Genomic DNA, 24,919 nt, shown 5'->3' with positions numbered 1-24,919 from the left:
AGGTGTGTTTCTTTACATGCTCCTTCAGGGTTTTACAATCTATGGAGGCTTGTTTCTGCCACAATTTAAAAAAAACAAAACAAAACAAAAAAACAACACCACAGCTGTAAGTCAAAGTTTGAGGTTATTATCTCAAAATTTTAATGTAACTAAAAGTGTCACATTATTTTCTTAGAAGTCTGAGTCAGTAGGTTAAACTTATGGATGTCAAAAGATCTTTTTTTTTTCCCCCAGTGGTGCAGACAAGCTTCCATACCCAAGAGCAGTGGGCTATTTTTTTCACTTTTTAGATTAGTCCAACTCATGGCAACATCATTATTTTGATACCACATATCCTTTAAGATGTCCATTTTAAAAAGTGGTTTATTTAAGATTATGGAGAATATTTTTTAAAAGCAAGATATGGAAACTCGTACTTTCTATACTTGGCATGTGTTTGAAAAAAAAAAAAGACTTAAAACTCACACACGTCTTTACAAATACTAGTTTCATTTTATTTGCAATTTAAAATTCCATACAAGATAAAAGTAAATAATTCAATCTGCCTGAACATTGTGGATAATGTACATGACTCAAATAAAGCCATTAAAAGTCCCGATAAATGACATACTGATGAAACGTCTGACATTTTTTTTTTTTTTTTTTTTAGAAACAGATTATAAAATAAAATATGGATGTTTGAACACATGATCAAACACTACGAAGAACTTACACAAAATAAAAGACTTCCTGAATGGGAGCTACAAACAGATTTGTAATGTAGACATGGCAAAGCGCTGAAAAAAGTGGATACATACAGTACAAGATACCTTCGGTAAATAACATACTGAATCAATCAATCCCATTTATGATCGTACTTCGGCGAACCCACTCGTTATTTTATAGTGATGATAACATTGACATGTTGGGTTTCCCTTGTCAATGGAAATTGTAAACTTGATCAAAAATTATCAACTCTCCTTAACTGCAAAAATTCTTCCAACATTGGGTTGTTGCATTAGGTTTTATTCAAAAAAGGAAAAGAAAACCATTAAAATATCCACATTTGTGCTGAACAATCTCAAGCTCACCAAACAAAAGTCACTGTGGTATGAGTAGCGGGTAATGCTACTCCACTCTGAGATTGTTTTGTTTTATTGACGATTAACAAATTAGACAAGAGTAGTTGTATGATATGTCAAAGAGGGGGAATTACAATAATGTTTAATGGTTCAGTAATCAATAACGGGCATTTAATAATATATCAATGCTGAACGATGAAACGAGAAGAAAATCATTCTATGTTACCAAATCTCTAAAAACCAATCAAGTGGGTGAGGACCCAAAACATCTGCATGCAAACACACCTCACATTTCTTTTTAGCCAGAAAAGTATCAGCAGTTGTCCTGTTTCTTCTCGGATAGTCTGTACGACAAACCAAGAGACAGCATTTCCCTGTTTCTTTTACGTGGTCCCTGCTAAAAATGGGGACTGAGACATCTGGATTGGTAACAAGGTTCCAAATAAGACAGATGCTAATTTGGGAGGCCAGGGACTCACGTGATTGGTTTTGAGTCTAGGTGGGCACAGTGATACTGCGGGCTAGAAGTGCCAGCAGAGCTAGCTCCACAACCCCATGGGCTTGTTCCAGTGCCTCTGCAGCCTCCCTGGCAGAAAAGCCTGCTGCCTGTATTCTCTGGATGTGCTCGGCTGGAAACTGTTCTATAAAGGGATGTAGAGGAGGGAGAGGAGAGGCTGGAGATGAAGGCTGGGGAGTCTGAGCCAGAGGAGGAACTGATGAGGACAAGTTGCTTGAAACTTCCTCCGGTGAGCCCGCTGCCATTGACATAGGGCTGAGGAAAGTGTGCTCAGTTTGGAGGCCTAGGTTGTCTGGGGTATTGGTGCCAGAGGCTTGTCCATCTGCGACCCCTCTCCCATGCTGCCCCTCAGGAGGCTCCCTGAACTCCAGATCCTCAGGGGGATCAAGTGGAACCTCTGGCTCAGACTGAGAAAAGCTGATGTTACTCGCCTCATCTTGCCCACATCTGTCTGCCCTCCTCTCCTCATAGCTATGTGGACACTCTAGTGGTCCTTGTCCAATCACAGCCTCTACTGTATCACTGCCCAGATGTTCATCCTGGCCAGAGTGGTGGGGCGCAAGACACTTAGATGGTTCCCCATCAGACACAGCAGCAGCATAGTTGGCTTTGGCATCGCTTGGTTCTGCACCGGGTGTAATGGCAGTAGAGGGGGTAAGCTGGGTATTTTCGGGGATTGAGGTGCACGGTTCGGGGGACATGTTGTCTGTGTCCTGCCTGAATGGATTTGAAGGAGAGCAGGAGGTGCTGCGATTTTGTGACTGAGCACAGTTGTTGGATACCAGCAGCTCATGGAGCTCCCTAAGGGCAGATGCCAACGAGGGGATGCTTTCAGAGCTGGAGCAGTGCTCTCCATCAGGCTGATCCCTCTCAGAGCACACCACACTGTCAGAAGCAGTGGGAGACTTCATTTCAATTGAGTCAGGTTCACTGGGAGCACCTGGACCGACTTCCGTTGTAACAGCAGTAGCAGTATCACACTCTGTCACCTCCTGCTCCATGGGCTGAATGGGGGAAAGTTCCTCTGAATGGGGAAGCATGGAGCTGTTCTCCACCTCATCTGATTCAGCATCCCCCTTTATGGCTCCAGGCTGTAGCTCTCCCCCTGGATCCTGGGATACGTAGTTCATGTCTGCAGGAGGGGTACACGAACGCACAACATCTGTTGAGGGACTGCTTAGAGGGGGCACCACGGAGTTGCTATGGAGAGGCAAAGGGTCAGGGTGGATATGGTGAGGTATAGAAGCTCCATCCTCTGCTGGGGATGAAGGCTGAGGAAGCTCCTGGAAGCCAGGTCGATCCTGGCACTGCCCTGGTGCTAAGGTCTGCTGCATGGCGGCAGGGGCAGACTGAGAGCGATCCAGGGTTGGGTTCTGGGGTTGATCAGAGGAGAGGCTTTGGGAAGGAGAGGTGGCTGACGACGTTTGGCCTAAGGTTTTGGGTAATGAAAATGGTTGGGGCTGCGGTGAGGTAGTTTGTCCATCTGCAGTGTCTATCACAAGAGAAAATATGCCTAGGAATTAAACTGTGAACCCCAGTGTGAGACAGTAACTATGTCAATTTAATAGCTTTAGAACCAAACACAAATACATATTCTCTCACCCAAATTCTTCAATGCATTCTATACTAACATACTTTATTCATTATTCATTAATATTAATTATAATGAATTTCCTATTCCAATTCAATCAAATATAAATAATCACAAGAAATGCATCAGTAAATAACAACAAAGGTACAACACTGATTACCTGACCCAGCAGCAAAATAACAGCAAAATAAAAGAAACAAATAGCAATGGACTTAGCACTGGCAATGGACTTGTGAATTTTGCAGTACCTGGTTGGTAGGGCCCTCTCCAGCTGTCTCCAAATGCATCAGTGCTGTCCTGCTCAGGGGTTAGGGCACACACCACACACATCATGCAAAGGGACGGAGAAAGTTAGCAGTCACACACAGGGCATGCACCAAACTATCGGCCTTTTCACACACACAGATGTGAAAAGTGTCATCCAAAAATAAATAAATCTAAAAATTCTCGGATCTAGGTCCTGACAAAGAGGTTGCAGCGTACATCCCCATCACTAAACGTCAGGGGAGCTCAACTCAAAGGGTTGTTCAGCAGTTAAAGCTGTGGGCTGATTAAACTGTCTCTCCTGACTCGAGTCCATTAACAACCTCCAGTCATTGCTGGGCATCACTGGAAACAACAACAAAGACTTAATGGGGTTCTTGCACAAATAATAATGTGAGTATTTAAGGGAAACTGAAGAGTCCTGTATGGGTGGAAAAGCACCACTTTCTACTGACAGCGTATCTGTGTTGGTAACTTTCTAAAGTAGGAGTGAGCGATATCAAAAAATGACATCATTCCAATAAATTAAACTTTTATTTTTCAATATTTTCTTTAAAAAAAAAAACCTGTTTATACATTAGAAAAGTTGCTGGACAAGAAATGTTGTCATGTAATAATCCACTAACTTACAACACTCACAACACCCTAAAGGAGAAACTTCACTATAGTGATGCCAAAGTATTTATTTGGTACTGGAAGAGCTAATGATGAACAGTTTAACCCTTTATCACACAACTATCATGTCGCCTGGACTACTGTGAAATCATAAAACAATTCTCATCTTTCAGGAACCATTTAAATTTTCTCTCTAGCTCAACACAGTTAAGGAGTTACCGTACTGTAATGTCTTCATCTAGATAGAGCCAATTTTTCTCTCTGTGTTCAGACAGACCTACCTTGTGAATGCTTTGTGCTACTGTGATACACCAAATCAACCTTTAAAGCTCATATTCTCTTCTTTCCAAAACCCTTTGAATTTTGTGTCTAGCTCAAACAGTAAGAGAATTATGGTAATTTAAAAGAATGCTTGTAAAACGAGTCTGTGGCTAGACCGATGGCAAAAATAAAACGTTTGAAGCATTAAAGTGGTTGACAAACTCACACTGTCCACAAAGTGAGACGGCAGGGGACCGACAAGCTGCCATTAACCATAACTGATGTTTCCCATGCTAACATTTTGTCATAGTGAAGTTAAGTTTTTTTTCTTATATATATATATTAAATAGATTTTATTTAACAATTACAGGACTCTTTAAATATTTAGTTAGATACAGATGTTGTCGGAGATTTTAAACAATAATGAGACGATAAGGCAACATTTAATCCTGTTTATGAATCTATTATTTCCTGGTCTGCCATAGATTCTGGTTCGTATAAATCCCCACCTACGTTTCTGTTGGCACAACATGTTTTTTTCCATTTGTCTGCGTAGGAGGTTTCAAGTTCTGCTCTCACACTCTTCAGACCCATCTGCACTGGAGTCTACATCATAATCAGACACATTTTAGTTGTCCTATATGAACTCACTATAATGAAACAGTTTTGAGGAAGCACTTTCAGGGACACGATTCGCTAAAACCTAATCTGAAGAGGTACTTTTAGATCACAATACACCTGGTATGGACAGTAAGGATGGTGAACTTTATAGATGGTAAATATATGTATATATAGTTTAAATTTCATTTTGTTTCATTCGTCAGTTTGTTTTGTTTTAAGCCTAAAAAGCTTATTTCTGTTTTAAATGTGCTCTCATTTGCCTGACTGTCTCCTGTTGTCTTATACTAAGGTACATTTAACTTGCTGAGGTGATGACATGAAGTGATCATGTGACTGCATAAATGGAGTTGAGAGTAAGAAGCTTTAAGTGGCACATGCAAATGTAGTTCCAACTGAGCTGGAAAAAAGCTCAATGAGAAACAGCCTGAAGTGCACACATAAACGGCTTCTTACCGCTTTCCTGTATGGACCTCTGAAGCGCCTCTGCCAGTTCTCTGTCAGCCAGCTCCTCTGGGCGGGCATCTTCACGCCCCTCTGTGCCGTACGCTAGCCGGGCACACTCTGGCAGCTCCGCCTCAGACAGAAAGCGAGTTTCTGTGCCTGTAGTGCCGATCAGGAGGACGCTCTTCTTCAAGTCGATCGAACACTGCAAGAAAAACAGAAATGTATAATCCTAAGCTTTTCTAAAGTTTCCAGTGTTAATGTTGTTGACTAATCATTTTGGTCAGTGATATTTCTTTTCTGAAAAAAAATAAGAAGATAACTAAATAAGAACTGGTGCACGAGGGCAAAAACTCCCATGCGCCCCGTTTCTCACGAAAACACCACTGCTCAGATAAAAGGAGCTCACACCTGGTGTCTCTTCAACATATCCAGGCCAAGCAGCATATCCATAGGCTGGTCTTCCAAAATGGAGAAAGAACAAGGAAGGAAGTCTCCCTCTATCTGGACCTGAGCTGGATTATGAGGAACAAAAAAAGGAAGAAAAAAAAAAAAGAATCAATACACTGAAAATGTGATGCAGAGACTTAAATTTGGATGTATTAGAAGGCATAGCAAGATAGTTAGGCAAACATTTGTGACTGTTCTGCATAAAAGGTAAAATTGTTCATAGTAGAAACACTCTTGACACAAACCCAAATGAACTCTGCCAATGATCTTCTGGGTGCCCACTCCTTTGGCGATCCCGGCCCAGCGTCTGTCCACCAGTCGCATAATGTTGCACCGCTCTGCGCATGCTTGGCTCATGATGGTCATCTGGGCTCCTAAAAGTGGGGAAAAAAAATCAGTGAAAACTAAAACCAAAATGTGTTTAAAGATACCTCATATGTAAACCACAACTACACACCTGTATTTGTCAGCCTATATTGCATGGGTACAATCATATTTTCCACACCTAAATCTGTCCACACCTATAAAGACCTGAAAGCTGCTATAACAGTCCTGTCTCCACCCGACAAGACTGCTACCCAGCCTGGGTGAGGAATCTCTACAACAGCACCACGAGACATTTTTTTAATGACTGTGAGAAACAAACAGAATCCCACACACTCTGATAGGTATTAGGCTGGTATTTTGTTTGTTTTCATACAGTCCTGCCTCAAGCCTCCGCCTTTAAGTGGCACATCTCCCTCTGATGCCACAGACAGCAAGGCGTTTGGGGTATTAAAAAGCCTCACCCTCAGACTATGGAGCAAGATTGACGACACTTTAAAACCAGTAGGATATCATTAAGCTTGTTAAAGAATTTATATTTTCTAACTGATGCCTGAAAAACCACCCCCCCCAAAATAATGTGATTTATTCCTTTCAAAGAGAGCAAATTTAAATCATTTGGCATTTTTTTTCACATTGGCGAAAAATAAAAATCTTTTAATTTTTTTTTTAAATGTAATTTTATTGTGCAGCCCCACTACTGTTCGTATCAGGATTTAATGTTCATTACCTGAGTCAACAAAAGCTTTCACAGGGTGGCCATTGACTTTGCAGTTAATGTACAGCATAACCACCTGTCCAAAGCTTTCTGGGGCCTCCTCCATTGCTATGGTCATGTTTTCTTCCACATTGTGCTGCCTAAAATAAATTCAACAGTAAGTGTAAAAGAAAAATCACAAACAATTTATAAATATTAAACCAAAACACGTAAGTGGCAGATGAAAGTGAACCTGTGCCTCATGGGATGAGGATTATTATGTGTTGTGAATGTCTCTAGGTGATTAACGTTGAAAGCTTTCAGGTCTTTTCCTACCTGATGTCCTCTTCAATCTTTGCTTGGGCTTCCAAATCAAAAGGATCAGCGGTCAAAAGTCTGATTCTCTCCTGCTCCCTCTTGGCTCGATCCTGCTGTTGCTCCTGCAGCACTTTGGTGAAACGCTCTAAGGAAACACAATTATGCTAACATGGCCGATTCATTGTAAATTAAAAGACGACAAGCACACCCATTACTCTGTTTTAGTTCACCTAAGTCTCCGCTCAGCAGGGCCTCAGCGAGCGGCGGGTTTCTCTCCTTGAGTAGCGATAACTCATGTGGATTCGATAAAAGCATCTGCTGAAGTAAGGCGGGGTCGTCCAGCCCCTGAGGAGAGGACCCACGAAAGGCCATTGGCGTGGAAGGCTGTGCGGCACGCTGCGGTGGAGCCTGTTGCTGTGGTCGTACGGCACCACGTTGATTGGCTGAAGAAGAGGTGCCTGGGACTGTGATGGAACGAAAGTCAATACGGGGCAGACCTAAATAACAGAAAGGGTAAAGGGTAGAAGATTAGTGTACTGCATAACGACATTATTATTATGTCACGTCTCTCGTAACTCATCCAACAACAATAAGATTCAGATTAAACATTTCCCTGATTAAAATACATACATAAACAACATGTTTTTTAGTTTTCATGTGTATTACCTGGGAAGGCGGGCTGAGCCGCTGGTGGCCTTCTGTCAGCTTGCCGGAGAACCACCACGTCTCCATCCTTTACACCGTATGTCCCCAAGGCACGAGTGAGGTCTTTTAGGGGCTGTTCAACATATGTGATCTGTACAAAAATAAAAAACACTAAATAAGAAGAAATCAACGTGCATAAGTTCTTGCTCACATTTTATTTGACGCAGAAATGGGCGGACACTGGTCATACTTGAATAATGTGTAAAGATTTCTATTGATTCTTATCTGTTTCAATAGTTTATTTTTCTTTTCTTTTTGTTTGTTTGTTTCCTTCCTAGTGCATACCCATGCTACAATATTGTTTGGCCTGTCTGTTCTGTTGATAAATTGATATACTCAATTAATTAAATAGCGGTGGCAGATGTTGTTTATAGTAAAAGTAAAAAGTAAGTAAAATTTAATTATATAGCACATTTCACAGATAAAAATCACAAAGTGCTTTACAATAAGATCAGACATACAAAGTTAAAATTAATTAAAAGCCCGTTTGTATAAAAATGTCTTCAGCTGCTTTTTAAAGGAGTCAGTAGAGTCTAGACAGCGTAAAGACAACGGCAGAGAGTTCCACAGCCTAGGTGCCAGTGCCTGTAAAGCCCGATCCCCACGTGTTTTAAACCTAGTACGTGGGACCACCAGTAGCCTCTGACCTGAAGACCTAAGTGCTTGGGATGAAGCATGAGGTTTCAACAGGTCAGAGATATACTGGGGAGCTTCACCGTGCAGAGCTCTAAAAGTTACAACTAAAATTTTAAAATGAACCCTAAAATTTACAGGCAACCAATGAAGAGAAGCCAAAACTGGAGTAATGTGTGACCTCTTATTTGTACCAGTTAAAAGTCTTGCAGCTGCATTCTGTACAGACTGAAGGCGATTCAGAGCTGATTTGTTGAGACACATAAAAAGTCCGTTATAGTGTCAATATGCATCATTTGATCCCACTGTTACGTGGTTTCTTGGTGCGTATAATTACATTTTTGTGGATCTAAATTAGACTCTAGTGTTATGAAAATATAATATAAAAACTGGTAATTTTAGCACGTTGCTAGCTGGTTGCCACATGACGGCACCATAAAGCATGCGTAATTAAAATTTTGTAGATATAAAAGAATGTTGTTGTTGTGAAATACAATTGATAACAACACTTTTAAAAGGTGCATAGGTGATTAACAGGGATAATTTTAGCCCGTTGCTAGGCAACTTTATGATTTAAAAAAAAATAAAAAAATGTCATAGATAAGAAACTTTAGGGGCCTAAGATGTACTTGTGTTCAAGCATTGGTTACTCAACTTATGATGGTCTAGGAGGAGTTTGCAGACAAACATACTCTCACACACTCACACTTTTCTGTGTGATTTTAAGAAGGTCTGATTTTTTCTTTTTTTTTTGCTGCTTATCTTTTATCATTTATATAGTTCTAGTATAGTACTTCTTTCTACTTCACTGACAATGAGTTATCTTAGTACTTAACTGACTCTCAATTCATCAAATTAAAGCCACATTTCCCACGTGACCATCATAGGTTTGCATGACAAACTTTCAGGGGAAATACACACTTCTTAACAGGAATTACATAAAATTTCTAGTACAATTTTTTTGACGAAATGGGGAAAAAAAGTTTCAATGGATGAAGTTAGGAATTTTCTTCTATTATGGTAGTATGGCTCTATGAGTATAGCTCAAAACAAATGATGTATGTTTGAAGTCCCTCAAATATTTTGGAGACATGTCAAAACCACAATTTTGCAGGTACCGATATTTTATTTCCAACTCCTCATATAGAAATCACATAAACCCTCCAAATCAGATAAATAGTCACAGATACTATTATTATTACTACTGCCACTTTTATTTAGCCTGGAAATTCCACTGAAATCTAATCTCTTTTAGAATGGAAACCAGACCAAGACAGGGGTCGATTAAATTTTCAATACCAACCATTAAAGCTTAAATGTGAAAAAACACATTTTCACCCAACTTCAGTGTGATATTCCCCAGACACCACAACATGTTTCTCTTATTTTGTCTTTGAATCCGATGAGCTAACACGGAATGACCCTCTACTCCTCATCCTCACTTTCTGTTTCCAGTTTACCCACAAACACTTTGTGCAGACCAAAGTGTGTAAACGAAATGCTATATATATTTTGAAGCCATCAGAAGAAACTGATTCAGGGCTAAAACAAACACTTATTTTCATTACTATAAATATTATTTCTTAAATGTTATATTATTTTTCACTTTGCATTTAATTGTTTGATCTACAGTCAAGTTTAGAGTCTATTTTTCTTCCAATCTAACATAAACTACGGGTGCATGTGTTTAAAACTTTCTAAATCTGCCAGAATTAAAGGCTCTGGCGAGTAGTTTTACTTTTCGCGTTATTACTGTATACCACTGCTGTACTAACTCCATTATCCCCTTTATAGCGTGCTGAAACCCAAAGCTCGTCACGCAGTAAAACATTTGGTAGGTTATCACTTGTTTGGGGTTCTTCCTTCAGCCTAGATAACGTTAGCCTTATATCTCGAGCTACCAGGCGTACAAAACTCACTAACTAACCCTGAATTAAACTTCTCCAACCATTAATAACCCAGACAACTATTAGCTTCCTTAGTTTGCCAGTGTGCTCACTTTTGCTTAGGTTAAGGCCACACACACTTTAGACATGGGATACATAATTTTGGAAACATGTCTGTTGTGGATAACAACGCAAGTTTCGTAACACTTCGTCCATCAAAACAGCAAAAGTCCGATTCATCCTAGCAACCCAGCTAGCTAGCTTAGCTGCTAGCTACGTTAGCTCCGTTGCTACATGTAGCATGGGTCTTGCCTGGATTTCCCCTGCTGGGATTCCTGATTCCAGCTCACAAAGTGCTACGAAGTCTCTCAGTTCCAGCTCTGGGGACACATCGAGGGCGAAGGTGGTTTCTGGGCGATCCCTCGGCGCGCAGAAAACGGTGACCAGCATCGCTTTTTTGGGGCAGGATCTGTGGACAAGTCCGCTGCAATAGAATGCGTTTAGTGTGGTGTAGTTTTTCACAGGGAACCCCAGTTAGTTTGTGGATTTCCCCCCCTCTTAATTAAGCTGACTTTCTGTAGAAATTGCGTCAAAAGCGAAAGTAGTTACATGAAAAAAGAGTGACTGCTTTGCACTTACTGGTAAGAAGCCTGATGTCACAGTTTCTCTTTTAACAAGAGCCAAACAAGTATTGCAGCTCATTCAACCCGTTTTCCGGCATGTCGCAATACAGAATTTGCGGTCGTGCGTACTTCTTCTTCTTCTGTCGTTTTAATGGCAGCTTGCATCCGCGGTCGTGAGTAGTCTCTGTATTTTTTTTAATGAACTTTATTGGACAATCAGTGAGTATACAACACACAGACAGATAAAGTATACAGAATAACAGAACATGAACACACAAAACCAGGGGTAAAAAAAAAGAATAAACACATATATATTGTTTTGAGAGCCTTTTTGTTGATGGAGTCTGATATTGATTGTATGTACAATTCCACATCCTTAAGAAAATGACAGAAATATGGTGTTTTATTAGTAAACTTGAGTCCCTGTATTACACTGTCTTAGAGTGTAATGCCGTCCACGGCACTTTTATTTTAACTGTGTTGTTTATTTATTGTAAACTGCACTATTTTTTATTTTTAACAAATAAATAACACTTTAAATAACACAATATTTTACCCTGTGATGATGATGATAATAATAATAATAATAATAATAATAATAATAATAATAATAATAATAATTATTATTATTATTATTATTATAACCGTTTCCCATCTGACCTTCTTATTATCTTATTTTTTCTTATAATTTTCTTACTATTATTATTGTCTTTAAGTTTGTGAGTATACGTATTGGAGCAGCAGCAGTCAAAAAGGCACATCAGAGACTCTAATTCCTGAGTTATGAGGAGAAGCTGCTGCCATGTTTTTCCAGCAGCTTCATCAAAAGTGTGTGGTACGCCAGCAACTCAGACGCGAACAGGAAAGCCCTTTGGAGGATCATAAACTCTGCCCAGAAAACAAACAAACTAAAAAAACTTCCCTCTTTGGAAGAGCCTTTCAGCTCTCGCTGCCTCAGCAGAGCAGCCAGGATCATCTAGGACACTTCCCACCCACTAAGATGCTGTCATCAGGTCCACCTCATCATTAACAAAGAGATTTGAAAACAGTTTCAATGTAGCATTGAAGCTGTTTTCAGTCAAGGGAGAACTGACTGACTGATCAGCACGACAACAACACTCACTTTCGCACTACAGACATATGTTCCACATGTACAAATACACCCAAGTGCAGTTACTCAGCTGCTCTATTGTAATGTAGTGTATTATATTGTGTTTCTGTTACATTACATTAAATCAGTAATCTGATCTAATCTCAAGAATGAAAGTGTTTTTTATTCATTTCATTCGTTCACTTCTAAAGCTAGTATCTAAAGCTTCATCAGCAGTTCTGAAGTTTCACTGTTTTGAAAATAAAATGCAATATTATATATGTTAAATTTCTCATTTTTATAGGCTTACCTGTCTCTGACAATAAGACAGAAATAAAAGTGAATACTTATGACTAGAATTTGTCCTAAATTTGTTTACACAAACAATGTGCTTAAGGATAATTTAGGTCTACTATATACAGGACACAACTTGTCCTTTATTTCTCTCTATTTTATTTTAAACCATCTGAATGTGCATAGGTCCTGTAGACATTTAAAAATGCTTTGTATACTTATCTTTCTCAACCGAAAAAGTATTTAGTATCAACTGGGGGGAAAAAAATATGCCAATAAACAGTAAAAAATGTGTACGTGTACATGTAGAACATTATGTGGTTTTCATGGTTGATTTCTTATGTGAACCATATTTTATGGTTGTTCGAGGGTTACATGCAAAGTTGTAAAGAATTTAAGGTTAGTAAACCAGGAAGGAAATAGTTTCAAAACAGGTAAAAAGGGGTTAAACCAAAAGATACTAAAGAGAATTTCTGGTACTGCATAAACTGTGAAAGGGAAAAATGCATTTAATTTATTTTAAATATGAATATGAATTAATAATGGGTAATAGCCACTGAGTTTCAACACAGTTACTATAGAAGTACTGACAGGAGAAGCAGTGATATGAAACCGGTTATGAGGACTTGCTGTATGAATGGAAGAGTTTTGACTTTTTTTGGATGGAAAGGGAAAAAATGACTGGAGTAAAGTCGGAGTTGCCACGGTAGCGCACAACATTAAATAAATCGCTTCTGTGGAGCGTGCTTTTTATCAAAAGTTCATGCCTTTGCTGTGGTGTCAGTTTCCTTCGGGTTTTTTTTTTTCTTTTTGAGTTCTTCTTTGCACACCCACAGTACATAAAAGGCTTTTCTAACCACATCTATCCTGTATCTAATTCCAGGCAAATGTTGCCTCTATTGCAAGAAAAAAAGAAAAACCACTTGTTCTGCACATTCTGGTGCAGAGGCGTGATTTGCTTGGTGCAACCAAAGGTGTAGAAACTTATATGGGCTGGTTAGATGTGGAACAGCCAATGAAAAGGAGAAAAAGAAAATGGCTTTCGTGGCCTTCATTTTTAACCTATGGCTTTCATTGATATTATTATTTTAAATGTGCTCTGTTTTTGTTCAAAGGTACCACATAACCTATAATATATGAGTGGATGTCCATTAATGTAATTGCTATGTGTTTTCAAAATGGCATATTTGAGCATAGTGATGAATGATTCTGATGTAACTTCAGGTTATCTGCTCTGTATAATGTACTTGCACCTTGTGGGGTGTTGTTCTATTTGATGTTTATCTAAGTCTCAGGTTCTCAGAAGCATAGCTTTTAAGTGGTACAAGGTAAGGATTTCACATGTAACTCTAATCTGACTTAGTGGTTGCCAAACCTTTTCTGGTATGTACAATTACGAAAGCTCACACCGCACATTGATTATCTTTGAATGTCTTTACTCTAACTATCCTGAAAGTCTAAAACAACTTTTTGTTCCCTCTGTTTCAAGTTACTCACTATGAAGCTCTGATCAGTTCCTCTTTAACGTCCCTTTGTATCTAAAGAAGTTGAAAAAGAATCTATTATGTTTCAAGCTTCTGCTGATTGGAAGGAGTCACATATAAGCATCAGTTCCTCGTCATTTTTTCACTTCTTTAAACATGTTTGATTTGCTTTAAAGTTTATAACTCTTCACTAATTTTGAAGCCTGTGATTTTTATTTTTGATAACTGAAGCAGTTGTTACTGGAAGCATGTATTGGGAGAGGTGTTGCTGTGATGTTTGCATAGTTTTGCAGGTTCTGAGAGGCATGCTCTCCATTTGACATAAGGCTACATGTGAACTGCTTGTGTTAATGTACGGCAAACCCCTTCCCCATCTCAGTGGTTTACAAACTTTTTTTTGCCATAGACAACTGCAGAGGTTATAGACTTAGAAACTATGATCAGTTCCTGTGATCAGTTACACTATGTCAGCTAAACAAAGCTTTCAGCAGTGATTAAAGTGCACAAATGAAAACAGAAGACTTTCAAACAAACTTTTTCATAGTGTAGATTAATAGTGTTGTTAATCGATTTTTTAATAGTTTTGTCACTGATGTGCAGAGAGGATAAAACAACACATGTACTGATTTTGATATGTTGGTGTCACAATCACACCAACATGATGAATAAGTGTTTTCAGTTTACAACATTTACAGGCAATCTAGAGCTTTTTACTCATATGTATCTAGATTTTACTCACAGCATTCAAAGTTGAGAATTCTTGATTACTCAAAGACTAATGATAAACTTGTTTTATGTTTCACTAGCTCATATGTGATGATCTCTGTCTCTGGCTGCAGTGTTAGCTTTACGTTGTCATTTCTGAAAAATGCAACAAAAACTCGCTGTCGTGTCTTCAGAAACAGCATATATCTCACACATGGTTCATCCTATGAGTCAATTCAGTAGAAGGTGTGTTCAAGGGACACTTCATGGCAAAGTCCAGTGTACATATTCTCCCTTTGGCCTGCAACGTTGTTTATCTAACCAGGTTATTTCATCATTATTTACTCTGTTTTGGAGATTGAGGCTGCAGAACTGTTTACCTTGAGGCCAAGAAAGGTACACAGCATAGACAATGGAACGACTAACTGGCATTTACCTTATGGTATTCAACTGGAAACTTATCTCTTTCTAGAAGTCAGTAATCTGCAAACATGGCTGTGTGAGCGGGTTCTTATGAGAATCATTTCACAGTGCAGATGAAATTATTCATTGACCCATGTCAAGAGTTACAAGAGGCTGGTGTCGCAGACAGGATTTATGATCAGTGGTGTACCCTCATTTGTAATCTTACCTGTCTGAGTGCTTCCTAGAAAGAAAGTCATAGCAATATAAAACTGCTGACGAGGAGAATTTTTTTTTAATTTCTGAAAAGAGACATTGCTTTTTAAATTTAATTGAGGAGCTGTCATGACACACTAAGGTCAGATATGAAGGTCCACTGGGTTCAGTGCTCAAACCAATTCTTTTTACATTTTACGTGCTTCCCTCGGACAGTATCACTCAACATGCATTTTGATTGCTGTGCAGATGATACCCAGCTCCATCTATCCATGCAGCCAGATAACACATAACAATTAGTCAAACTGCAGGAATGTCTTAAAGACATAAAGACCTGTATGACTTCTAATTTCCTTCTTCTAAATTCAGATAAAACTGACATAATTGTACTTGGCCCAAAAATCTCAGAATATGACTGCTATTAGGATTTGGTGCTATATAAGTAAAACTGAATTGACTTTTTCAAATTAGTTTTTTGGCATTTTGAGTTCCTTAACACCTCTCTCTCTCTCTTTCTGTCTCTCCCTCTCACTCACTAGATGACTTAATATTGTCGCGAGAGAGCCACATATGTCTTTCCCTTCACTTGTAACCAAGAAAGGAAAGCGAAGGGGAAAGCTGGCAGAAGATCTCTGCTTTTTGTTGCTTTCTTCTCCATATGGAAAGGAATCTCTCATTTTATGTGTGTAGATGAACACATAAGTTCTTATTTTTTCATTGCATCTTTAATGTCTGTAAGCAAGATGGGCAGACTGTGATCATAAAGGGATAGACAAGGTCAGCAACAACGTTTAGGTAGGCTGCGGTGTTTAAAACATGCTCAGTAAGACAGGATGGATCCATGCTTTCATGTTCACGCCAAGGTCTGTATCAACCATCAGAATGTTGCAGCAGAAATCGAGACTCGTCCAGCAAGCAAGTTTTTCTAATGTGTTTCCACCTTTTTTCCCCCCCAATTCTGGTGAGCCTGAACTGGAGCCTCAGCTTCCTGTTCCTCTTTAACGTCCCTTTGCATCTAAAGAAGTTGAAAAAGAATCTATTATTTTTCAGGCTCCTGCTGATTGGAAGAAGTCACCTATAAACATCAGTTCCTCCTCATCTTTTCACATGTTTGATTTGGTTTAAAGTTTATAACTCTTCACTAATTTTGAAGCCTGTGATTTTTATTTTTGATAACTGAAGCAGTTGTTACTGGAAGCATGTATTGGGAGAGGTGTTGCTGTGATGTTTGCATAGTTTTGCAGGTTCTGAGAGGCATGCTCTCCATTTGACATAAGGCTACATGTGAACTGCTTGTGTTAATGTACGGCAAACCCCTTCCCCATCTCAGTGGTTTACAAACTTTTTTTTGCCATATACAACTGCAGAGGTTATAGACTTAGAAACTATGATCAGTTCCTGTGATCAGTTACACTATGTCAGCTAAACAAAGCTTTCAGCAGTGATTAAAGTGCACAAATGAAAACAGAAGACTTTCAAACAAACTTTTTCATAGTGTAGATTAATAGTGTTGTTAATCGATTTTTTAATAGTTTTGTCACTGATGTGCAGAGAGGATAAAACAACACATGTACTGATTTTGATATGTTGGTGTCACAATCACACCAACATGATGAATAAGTGTTTTCAGTTTACAACATTTACAGGCATTCTTGATTACTCAAAGACTAATGATAACCTTGTTTTTTGCTTCGTTAGCTCATATGTGATAATCTCTGTCTCTGGCTGTAGTGTTAGCTTCACGGCACAGTCCAGTGTACATATTTTGGCCTGCAGTGTTGTTTATTGATCATGTCATTATTTACTCAGTTTTGGAAATTTTTGAAAAGTTTTGGAGGCTGCAGAACTGTTTACCTCGACGGCAACAAAGGTACACAGGGTAGACAATGGAATGACTAATGCATTTGCTTTATGGTAACTGGAAACTTATCATATGTCTTTCTAGAAGTCAGGAACCCACAAATGTGGCTGTGTGAGCTGTTTCGTGTGGGAATCATTTCCTCGTTTACTGAAAAATGTGATGCAGATGAAATTTTTTATTGACCCATGTCAAGAGTTACAAGAGGCTAGTGCCGCTGACAGCATTTACGATCAGTAGTGTCCCTTGAGTTGTAATGTTATCTGTCTGCATGCTTTTTTTTGTTCAGTGGATGTACAGCAGTTTGGTAGAAGACAACTCCCTTTGCAGGTGCTGATAACGCCAAGGACACAAAACATCGTGTCCTTGGCCCATTGCTCCGTTAGGTTTCATAGCGAGGCGCGTGATGTGTGGAATGATCAGTTTGTAACTTCCTCCCTCTTCCTTGGAATGCATAAAGGAGTGTGCTCATTACTTAGACCTGAGATGTTTTGATGTGTGTGTGTTTGCTCTCCTGCATGCATGCAGTAATAAAATAGCTTGACCACTCCTGACCATACTGCAGACCTTTTTTTTTTACAGAAAATTCCACAGCACATCCCCGTTGTACCTGTCAGTTGTTACAGAAATAAGGTTTATAGCATGAATGTTTAAAGCTAGAGAAAAATTGAGAATGTAGCGGGTGGCATACTCTTGCTCGCTCTCACTAGATGACCAATTATTGTTGCAAGAGAGACATCCACCCCCTCACCAGAGGATTATATATTGAGAGAGAAAGACATACACACCCCTGTCTCCTCAGTTGTTGTCAACAAGGCAGAAAGAAGAGTGCTGGTAGGGGATTGCTGCTTTTTGTTGTTCTCTTTTCTATATCTGAAATTAACCCCTTATTTTATTTGTGCAGATAAATACATCAGTTCCCTTTTTTTTTGTAAGGGCCAAGTTACTGTGAAATTCCTGTGGGAATTTGTGATGGGTTTATGCTGGCTGTGTGAGCTTGGGTTGTTAATTTTTGGTTTGGAAATTGTGACTGACTTCAGATTCTTTGTATTTTGGTTTAATGTACTTTATTTATGTCATGATTTTACTATGGGGCTGTCTGCAGAGAGGGAAAGACAGAGTTAGTACTGGCAGATGGTGGGAATTGGGAAACAGAGTTCAATGAAACTGAGTTCATATTTTTTATTTGGTGGTTTGCAGTATTGAGGTAACAGGGGAGAGTGTCAGAGGGCATCCTGGGTTCTACATGTGACTAAACTTAGTTTCAGGGGATCTAGCTTAACTAGCATCGGAGTGGAGCTGAAATTCTAGTCTAAGACTGTCTAGCCTCTGACTGTACCCCTCTGACTGTACCCTTTGCTCTTCCTTTTGCCTTCAGAACTGTTTAATTATTTGGGACATAGATTCAACAATTTTCTGGAAATTTCCCTCAGAGAGGGAACTCTTTTGTTGTCAGGTACTTTCAATAACAGTAAAACGCTGGTTCCAAAGTTATGAGTGATAAATGTAGCTGTCTTATTTGTGTGGAGTGTCCAATTTAAACTTGGTCAGGTGGTGTTTCTCTTTGTCTTAATCTTATTCTATTTGTCACATAGGAAACATTGCACTGAAGAAGTGAATATGATTGTCGTCCAACTCATCATACTTTTTTTGATTTTTAACCAACATGTTGCTGGTTTGACATGCGAAAGAGGTAAAATATGCCTTTTATCATTTTACTCACTCTGTATAATGCTTTAAAAATCAGTTTTTCACTTTCTAAATTTTATTTTGAAAGTATAGTAATTGCTGTAATTAAACTGTGTCCTTTCTTTGAACACTGTGAAATCCTTGAAGGTGAAAAAGTATCCCGCAGTGGAAATGGATGTGAACCCTCCAAACCAGGCTCTTATCAGGATCGTGAAAATACTTCAAAATCTTGTAAAGCATGTACAACGTGTGAAACTAGTAAGTGTTGAAGCTTTTGTAACTTCAACTGCTATGTAAGCAGCTGATGATAAACCCGCTCTGTTAATGGAGACAAAACATGTAGTTCACACTCAAATTACGACACCAGGATTAAGAACATTCTTTGTTTATTTATTTATTGCAGATCATGGTAGTGTCATTAAACAGCCTTGTACCAGATTCACAAACACAAGATGTGAGTGCCGTAAAGACTTTGTTCCATGGGACAGTGATTCTTCCAACTGCAAATGTGCCAAGGGATTTAAACGAATAGGAGGTACAAGACTGGATCATAATATTGGATCATTTACCATACACACTAAAGAAAATGTCTTTTTAAATGATCAATTCTTTTTTTCCTGCTAGGAGAATGTAAACGATGTGAAGAAGGATTTTTCATTACATCTGAAAACTCAGACTGTAAAAAATGGAAAGAGTACGTATTCTAGTGTTTTAGTACTTTTATGATATATGATTAAAACCAATTTTCAACAGGGTCTGGAGTTGACGCTTGTTGTTTACAGCTTTGTCATTTATCTTTCATTCTAGATGTAAATCAGGAGTGAAAATCAGTGGAACTGCAATGTCAGATGTTATCTGTAATGAGCCAAACAGTGATACTTACAGCACTACACTTCCCACATCAAACACAATTACTACTCTCTTAGGTCTAATAACTCAACATCCACAGTGGGAGGCCCAAACTCAGGAAATGGATACTAGATCTGTTAGCTCTCCTCCACAAGTAGCCACTTCTACAACAAAATCCAAATTATTTTGGCACAGCCTTCATTTTCCATTGTTTCTGAGATGAAGGCACAGATTTTTTTTTTTTTTTTTAAAGCTATGTAAACTGTAGCTGACTTTTTTTGTCTTACCAGGTATGGCTCATTATTTAGGAATTTCAAATGTGTAATCTTTAAAAGGCTTTTGTCACTCTGACAATCAGGGAGGAAGGAAACGGAATACTTATAACTGGAATTTGTCCCAAATTTGTTTACACGAGCAATCCACGTAAGGATAACTTAGATGTCTATACAGCACTCAATTCAATTCAATTCAATTCAATTTTATTTATATAGCGCCAAATCACAACAAATGTCGCCTCAAGGCGCTTCATAGATACAGAGAAAAGCCCAACAATCATATGACCCCCTATGAGCAAGCACTTTGGCGACAGTGGGAAGGAAAAACTCCCTTTTAACAGGAAGAAACCTCCGGCAGAACCAGGCTCAGGGAGGGGCGGCCATCTGCTGCGACCGGTTGGGGTGAGAGAAGGAAGACAGGATAAAAGACATGCTGTGGAAGAGAGACAGAGATTAATAACAGATACGATTCAATACAGAGAGGTCTGTTAACACATAGTGAGTGAGAAAGGTGACTGGAAAGGAAAAACTCAATGCATCATGGGAATCCCCCGGCAGCCTACATCTATTGCAGCATAACTAAGGGAGGATTCAGGGTCACCTGGTCCAGCCCTAACTATATGCTTTAGAAAAAAGGAAAGTTTTAAGCCTAATCTTAAAAGTAGAGATAGTGTCTGTCTCCCGAATCCAAACTGGAAGCTGGTTCCACAGAAGAGGGGCCTGAAAACTGAAGGCTCTCCCTCCCATTCTACTTTTAAATACTCTAGGAACAACAAGTAGGCCTGCAGAGCGAGAGTGAAGTGCTCTAATAGGGTGATATGGTACTACAAGGTCATTAAGATAAGATGGGGCCTGATTATTTAAGACCTTGTATGTGAGGAGCAGGATTTTGAATTCAATTCTGGATTTAACAGGAAGCCAATGAAGGGAAGCCAAAACAGGAGAAATATGCTCTCTCTTTCTAGTCCCTGTCAGTACTCTTGCTGCAGCATTTTGGATTAACTGAAGGCTTTTCAGTGAGTTTTTTGGACATCCTGATAATAATGAATTGCAGTAGTCCAGCCTGGAAGTAATAAATGCATGAACTAGTTTTTCAGCGTCACTCTGAGACAGGATATTTCTAATTTTAGAGATGTTGCGCAAATGGAAGAACGCAGTCTTACATATTTGTTTAATATGTGCGTTGAAGGACATATCCTGGTCAAAAATGACTCCAAGGTTCCTCACAGTGTTACTGGAGGCCAAGGTAATGCCATCCAGAGTAAGAATCTGGTTAGATACCATATTTCTAAGCTTTTCAGCGCCGAGTACAATGACCTCAGTTTTATCTGAGTTAAGAAGCATATTCATTACATGTATACAATTGCCACTACTGCTACTGTGGTTTAGTAAGTAAAAGTATTTTACAGTTATCTATTTTTAAAAGATTGTTTGAAACATATGAATCTGTAAAAGTAAAGGTTGCGGCTGTGTTATATATGGGAAGTGCTGATTGGGCCAAGTGCAGCTCTTTCATCAGTGGCAATAAATATGTAATTAACTTTTAATGTTGTGTATTTTCTTTGATTTATAAATATTCTATACTAGAGGTACTCCACGCATGGGCCAGCATGGGCCAGCACAGGACCACCAGTGTGCCTGCAACTGGCCTTGTGCTGGGCCATGTGTGTGCCACCTCTGGCAAACCTGATCTGGGCCACCAAAGGGCCGTCATTCTTTGCGGTATGTGGGCCATGTGTAAGCACTTTTGTGGGCCAGATCCGGGCCATACCAATTTTGCTATGTGGGTAGTGGGTGCTAGGAGCCATAGCCCTGCCCCCCAGGACATGAAGCAGGAATGGAGTAGATCCGGGCCATGAGCAAGGATTACCACCAGAGGGGCAGTCATGTCAGCCACCTAGAAAAGAGCTGAGGAGTGCCCCGGATGGGGGTCACCCAGCAGCCAAGGTGCAGAAGTCACAGGGGCTGCAGCACTTAGCCTGCAGGCTCCACTGGCAGCCAGCTGCACCAGATCAGACCGAGCCCTGGGCCCAGAGACCCAGGATCTGAGGGCCCTTCACACCCTAGAAGGGGCCCAACAGAGCCAGGAGGGCCAGTGTGCACCAAGTGCACCAGCCACAGGAGTGAGCCAGTATATACAAACAGGCACATACAAATACAAACATACAAACACATTCCCACCGCACATGCACAAATACTCAGTACTCACCTGACATGGAGACACACAGAAGTGAACCCAGTACACACACTCACACTCCCCATACATACTCTATACTCCCAGGTCCAGGCACCACAATAGAGAACAGGGGTGTGTGAAGATCCCATACCTCTCTCTACCTGCTCATATGTGGTGTTGGTGCGTACTGTTCTAAAATGCATTTAAAACAGGGGAGGGGCATGGGGCTGTTTGAAGTGAAGTGTTGCTTTGTTTGCTTGGTGTTGGTTAATTTGCTAGTGTTTGTGTTCCCGTCATGTGTCAACCTGGTCTTAAGATGGAGATATTTTAAGTTGCTGTTTTTATTTGTGTTTAGTTCTAGTCATTTGACCTCTTTTATGGGCACTGTATTGCTAGTTTATTTAGTATATTTTTGCATTTTTAGGGGTAAATAAAGACCACTTTTTTCTAAATACTAAGTGTGTCCTCGTGCTTAACCAGCTCAGTCCCTCACACACTATGTCAACTATACAAAGCTTTGAGCAATTATAAAAGTGCACAAATGAAAGCAGAGTTTTAAGAGTTTTAACAAACAGCAATAGCGTTAATTTTGTGGCTAATGTGCAGAAAGGACAAAACAACTGTAAACTGATTTTGTTATTTTGGTGTTCATAGTCACACCAAACATGATGACTATTTTCAGTTTACAACATTCACAGGCAATTTAGAGGTTTTTACTCATGTGTCTAGATTTTACTCACAGTATTCAAAGTTGAGAATTCTTGATTACTCAAAGATGTACGATAACTGTTTCGGTTTTTTGAAACTAAGGCTGAAAATTCTGCACAAAGGTAGCTTATACATGATAATCTTCATATCTAGTTGCAGTGTTACCTGTATCATTCAACATACATTTTGATTGCTATGCACATGATATCCAGCTCCATCTATCCATGAAGCCAGAAAACACATAACAAGTAGTCAAACTGCATGAATGTCTTGCAGACATAAAGACCTGCATGACTTCTAATTTCCTTCTTCTAAATTCAGATGAATCTGACGTTATGGTACTTGGCCCAAAAATCTCAATTAGGGTTTGGTGCTGTATAAGCAGTGTTGGGTAAGTTACTTTAAAATAGTAACTTAGTTACATTACTAGTTACTTCTATCAAAAGTAACTCAGTTACTTCAAGTTACTCGTTACTTTCAAAGTAACTAGTTACTAGGGAAAGTAACTTTGGTTTTACACAGAATTCTCTTGTTAATGTGTTGCTTCCATAACTTTGCCAGTCTTCTAGCTTGCTTACTTGCCACAAGTGCACTGTGCCACCTACCAATAGAAAGGAAAAGATAATGTGCATATTTCCACGAGAGAAATCCCACTCCTGGACCGTCATTGACTGCTGCCATAATTCTAGCCTACGTCACAGCGTCATGTGCGCCTTTTACATCCAACACAAAAACTGCAGTCGTGGTGCTTTGATTGTACTCAGAACTCGGAAATTCTGCCTTCTGAATAGGAAGATGTAGGTAACACCAGACTGCAGATGAGCTGCATACAGGGCTGGACTGGGACAAAAAATCGGCCCGGGCGTTTTGACTGACCGGCCCGCCATTATAGGAAAAATCATAAAGCCTTTGAATGAAAACAAACGCTGTTGTGACAGTGATGTTCACTGTTTGATGGTATATATGCATCAATCTATCAATCGTTTGTTGTAAGATTCAGATAATTATTTTTTAAAAGCTAGACATTTTAAATGAGAATAAGAAAGAAAAGTATTTCCTTGTGCCCACCTCTCCCTGTTAATGCCCTACCTGGCCCCCCTGGCAAAAACTTTGCTAGACCCGCCCCTGCACAGTTACCAGCTGTCAGCTACATAAAAAAAAGGATCCTGGTGTTATTTGTCTCTCAGAAACAGTTCATAACTTCCCTTCAACTCATTCCTGTCACCTAAAAGGTAAACCTGTTTCTCCATCACCTGTTCAGCTCTGATGATTCAGTAAGGACATCTCCTGGTTTCATCTTCATGTTTCCCTCTCACCAGATAACCAAACCGATATCATGACCAGCAGCTTTACAGCTGTGGCTCCAGCAAACATCAGCTGATACTAGAAATTAATATTAAATAAATTATAACAACACCTGATCAAGCTTAAACGTGCTGCTGTTGTTTAACGCACATCGGCTGGTTTCCTCTCTCTGGCGCACAGTGACCGATAAACAAACAAGAGAGAAAAGCCGATCAGCTGATCACTGATCAGTTTTCATGATTGAAGTAGAAACGGGAGAGGGAGGGGGAGAATGAAAGAAGAAGAGGCAGCTGTGCAGCAAACACAGAATAACTCCAGCTTTGTGTCTTTTTCATTGTAGCTGAATTACGGGACAAACTGTTCCTTTTCATCTCAATAAGAAACGCGTAATATTTTCTGTGAATACCAGACGGGACGGTTGGCAACTCTAATAACTTATGAACAAAATAAAGTTTAACATCATTAACTTCATAGCACCCACCCAGCTGTATAGAAACTCCGTCATGCTAGCTAGTACGCAGTACGGAAAAAGTCAGAATAACGAAAATAAACTCCACCTAAACTTGGTTTATATCTGACCCAGATAGACTGCAGGTCATAACTTCTTACCTGAAGTTCAGTTCACACTTGGACCGGCGGCCGCCTCGGGTCTCTTTTCCTTCTGCGTCCCCTTTCCCTCATCCACCTGCTGCCTCCACCACTTGCTAATGTTACTGAATCTGTGGAAGCTCCGCGATAGCCACCACACGAAGTAACGAGTAACGACCCTATCTAAATCCCAGTAACGACTAACGCGTTCCTGATTTTGGCATAATAACTAGTTACCGTGCTCGTTACCACAATAATAACGTAGTTACTGTA

General features: G+C 39.6%; 2 protein-coding genes across 4 annotated transcripts; one reads left to right on the top strand and one right to left on the bottom strand.

Moving 5' to 3' along the window:
• Positions 1-231: 231 nt before the first annotated feature.
• Positions 232-11,168, bottom strand: ddi2 (DNA-damage inducible protein 2). Of its 3 annotated transcripts, none has more exons than XM_085158829.1 (10): positions 11,024-11,168; positions 10,697-10,868; positions 7,827-7,956; positions 7,391-7,657; positions 7,179-7,305; positions 6,876-7,003; positions 6,067-6,195; positions 5,783-5,886; positions 5,384-5,576; positions 232-3,070 (listed from the first exon to the last, which is right to left on the bottom strand). In XM_085158829.1, the coding sequence occupies exons 2-10, from the start codon at positions 10,832-10,834 to the stop codon at positions 1,557-1,559; spliced, it is 2,730 nt and encodes a 909-aa protein (XP_085014955.1). In that variant the 5' UTR covers positions 10,835-10,868; positions 11,024-11,168; the 3' UTR covers positions 232-1,556. The 3 variants fall into 3 exon arrangements, with proteins under 3 accessions (XP_085014955.1, XP_085014956.1, XP_085014957.1); XM_085158830.1 differs by having other exon boundaries at positions 232-2,710; XM_085158831.1 differs by lacking the exons at positions 6,067-6,195; positions 6,876-7,003; positions 7,179-7,305; ... (2 more) ...; positions 10,697-10,868; positions 11,024-11,168 and adding an exon at positions 3,418-3,466.
• Positions 11,169-16,031: 4,863 nt separating this feature from the next.
• On the top strand, positions 16,032-19,831 carry LOC146518301 (tumor necrosis factor receptor superfamily member 4-like). Its single transcript, XM_085159334.1, has 7 exons — positions 16,032-16,113; positions 17,827-17,890; positions 18,652-18,749; positions 18,893-19,003; positions 19,149-19,280; positions 19,370-19,439; positions 19,553-19,831. Exons 1-7 carry the CDS (start codon positions 16,032-16,034, stop codon positions 19,815-19,817), a joined length of 822 nt encoding a protein of 273 aa, XP_085015460.1. The 3' UTR covers positions 19,818-19,831.
• Positions 19,832-24,919: the final 5,088 nt, after the last annotated feature.

The sequence above is a fragment of the Neolamprologus multifasciatus genome, chromosome 5, assembly GCF_963576455.1.
Source record: "Neolamprologus multifasciatus chromosome 5, fNeoMul1.2, whole genome shotgun sequence".
Lineage (NCBI taxonomy): Eukaryota > Metazoa > Chordata > Actinopteri > Cichliformes > Cichlidae > Neolamprologus > Neolamprologus multifasciatus.
This window is presented reverse-complemented; position numbering and strand designations above follow the sequence as displayed.

Excerpts from the sequence above, each read along its gene's own strand:
- LOC146518301 (XM_085159334.1), top strand. The coding sequence starts at position 16,032 with ATGGATCCATGCTTTCATGTTCACGCCAAGGTCTGTATCAACCATCAG. Across the intron at positions 16,114-17,826 it reads AATCGAGACTCGTCCAGCAA|AGAGAAAGACATACACACCC; the intron begins GCAAGTTTTTCT and ends TTATATATTGAG. Across the intron at positions 19,440-19,552 it reads GACTGTAAAAAATGGAAAGA|ATGTAAATCAGGAGTGAAAA; the intron begins GTACGTATTCTA and ends CTTTCATTCTAG.
- ddi2 (XM_085158829.1), bottom strand. The coding sequence starts at position 10,834 with ATGCTGGTCACCGTTTTCTGCGCGCCGAGGGATCGCCCAGAAACCACC. Across the intron at positions 7,957-10,696 it reads TCCCAGCAGGGGAAATCCAG|ATCACATATGTTGAACAGCC; the intron begins GCAAGACCCATG and ends ATTTTTGTACAG. Across the intron at positions 7,658-7,826 it reads GGCTCAGCCCGCCTTCCCAG|GTCTGCCCCGTATTGACTTT; the intron begins GTAATACACATG and ends TCTGTTATTTAG.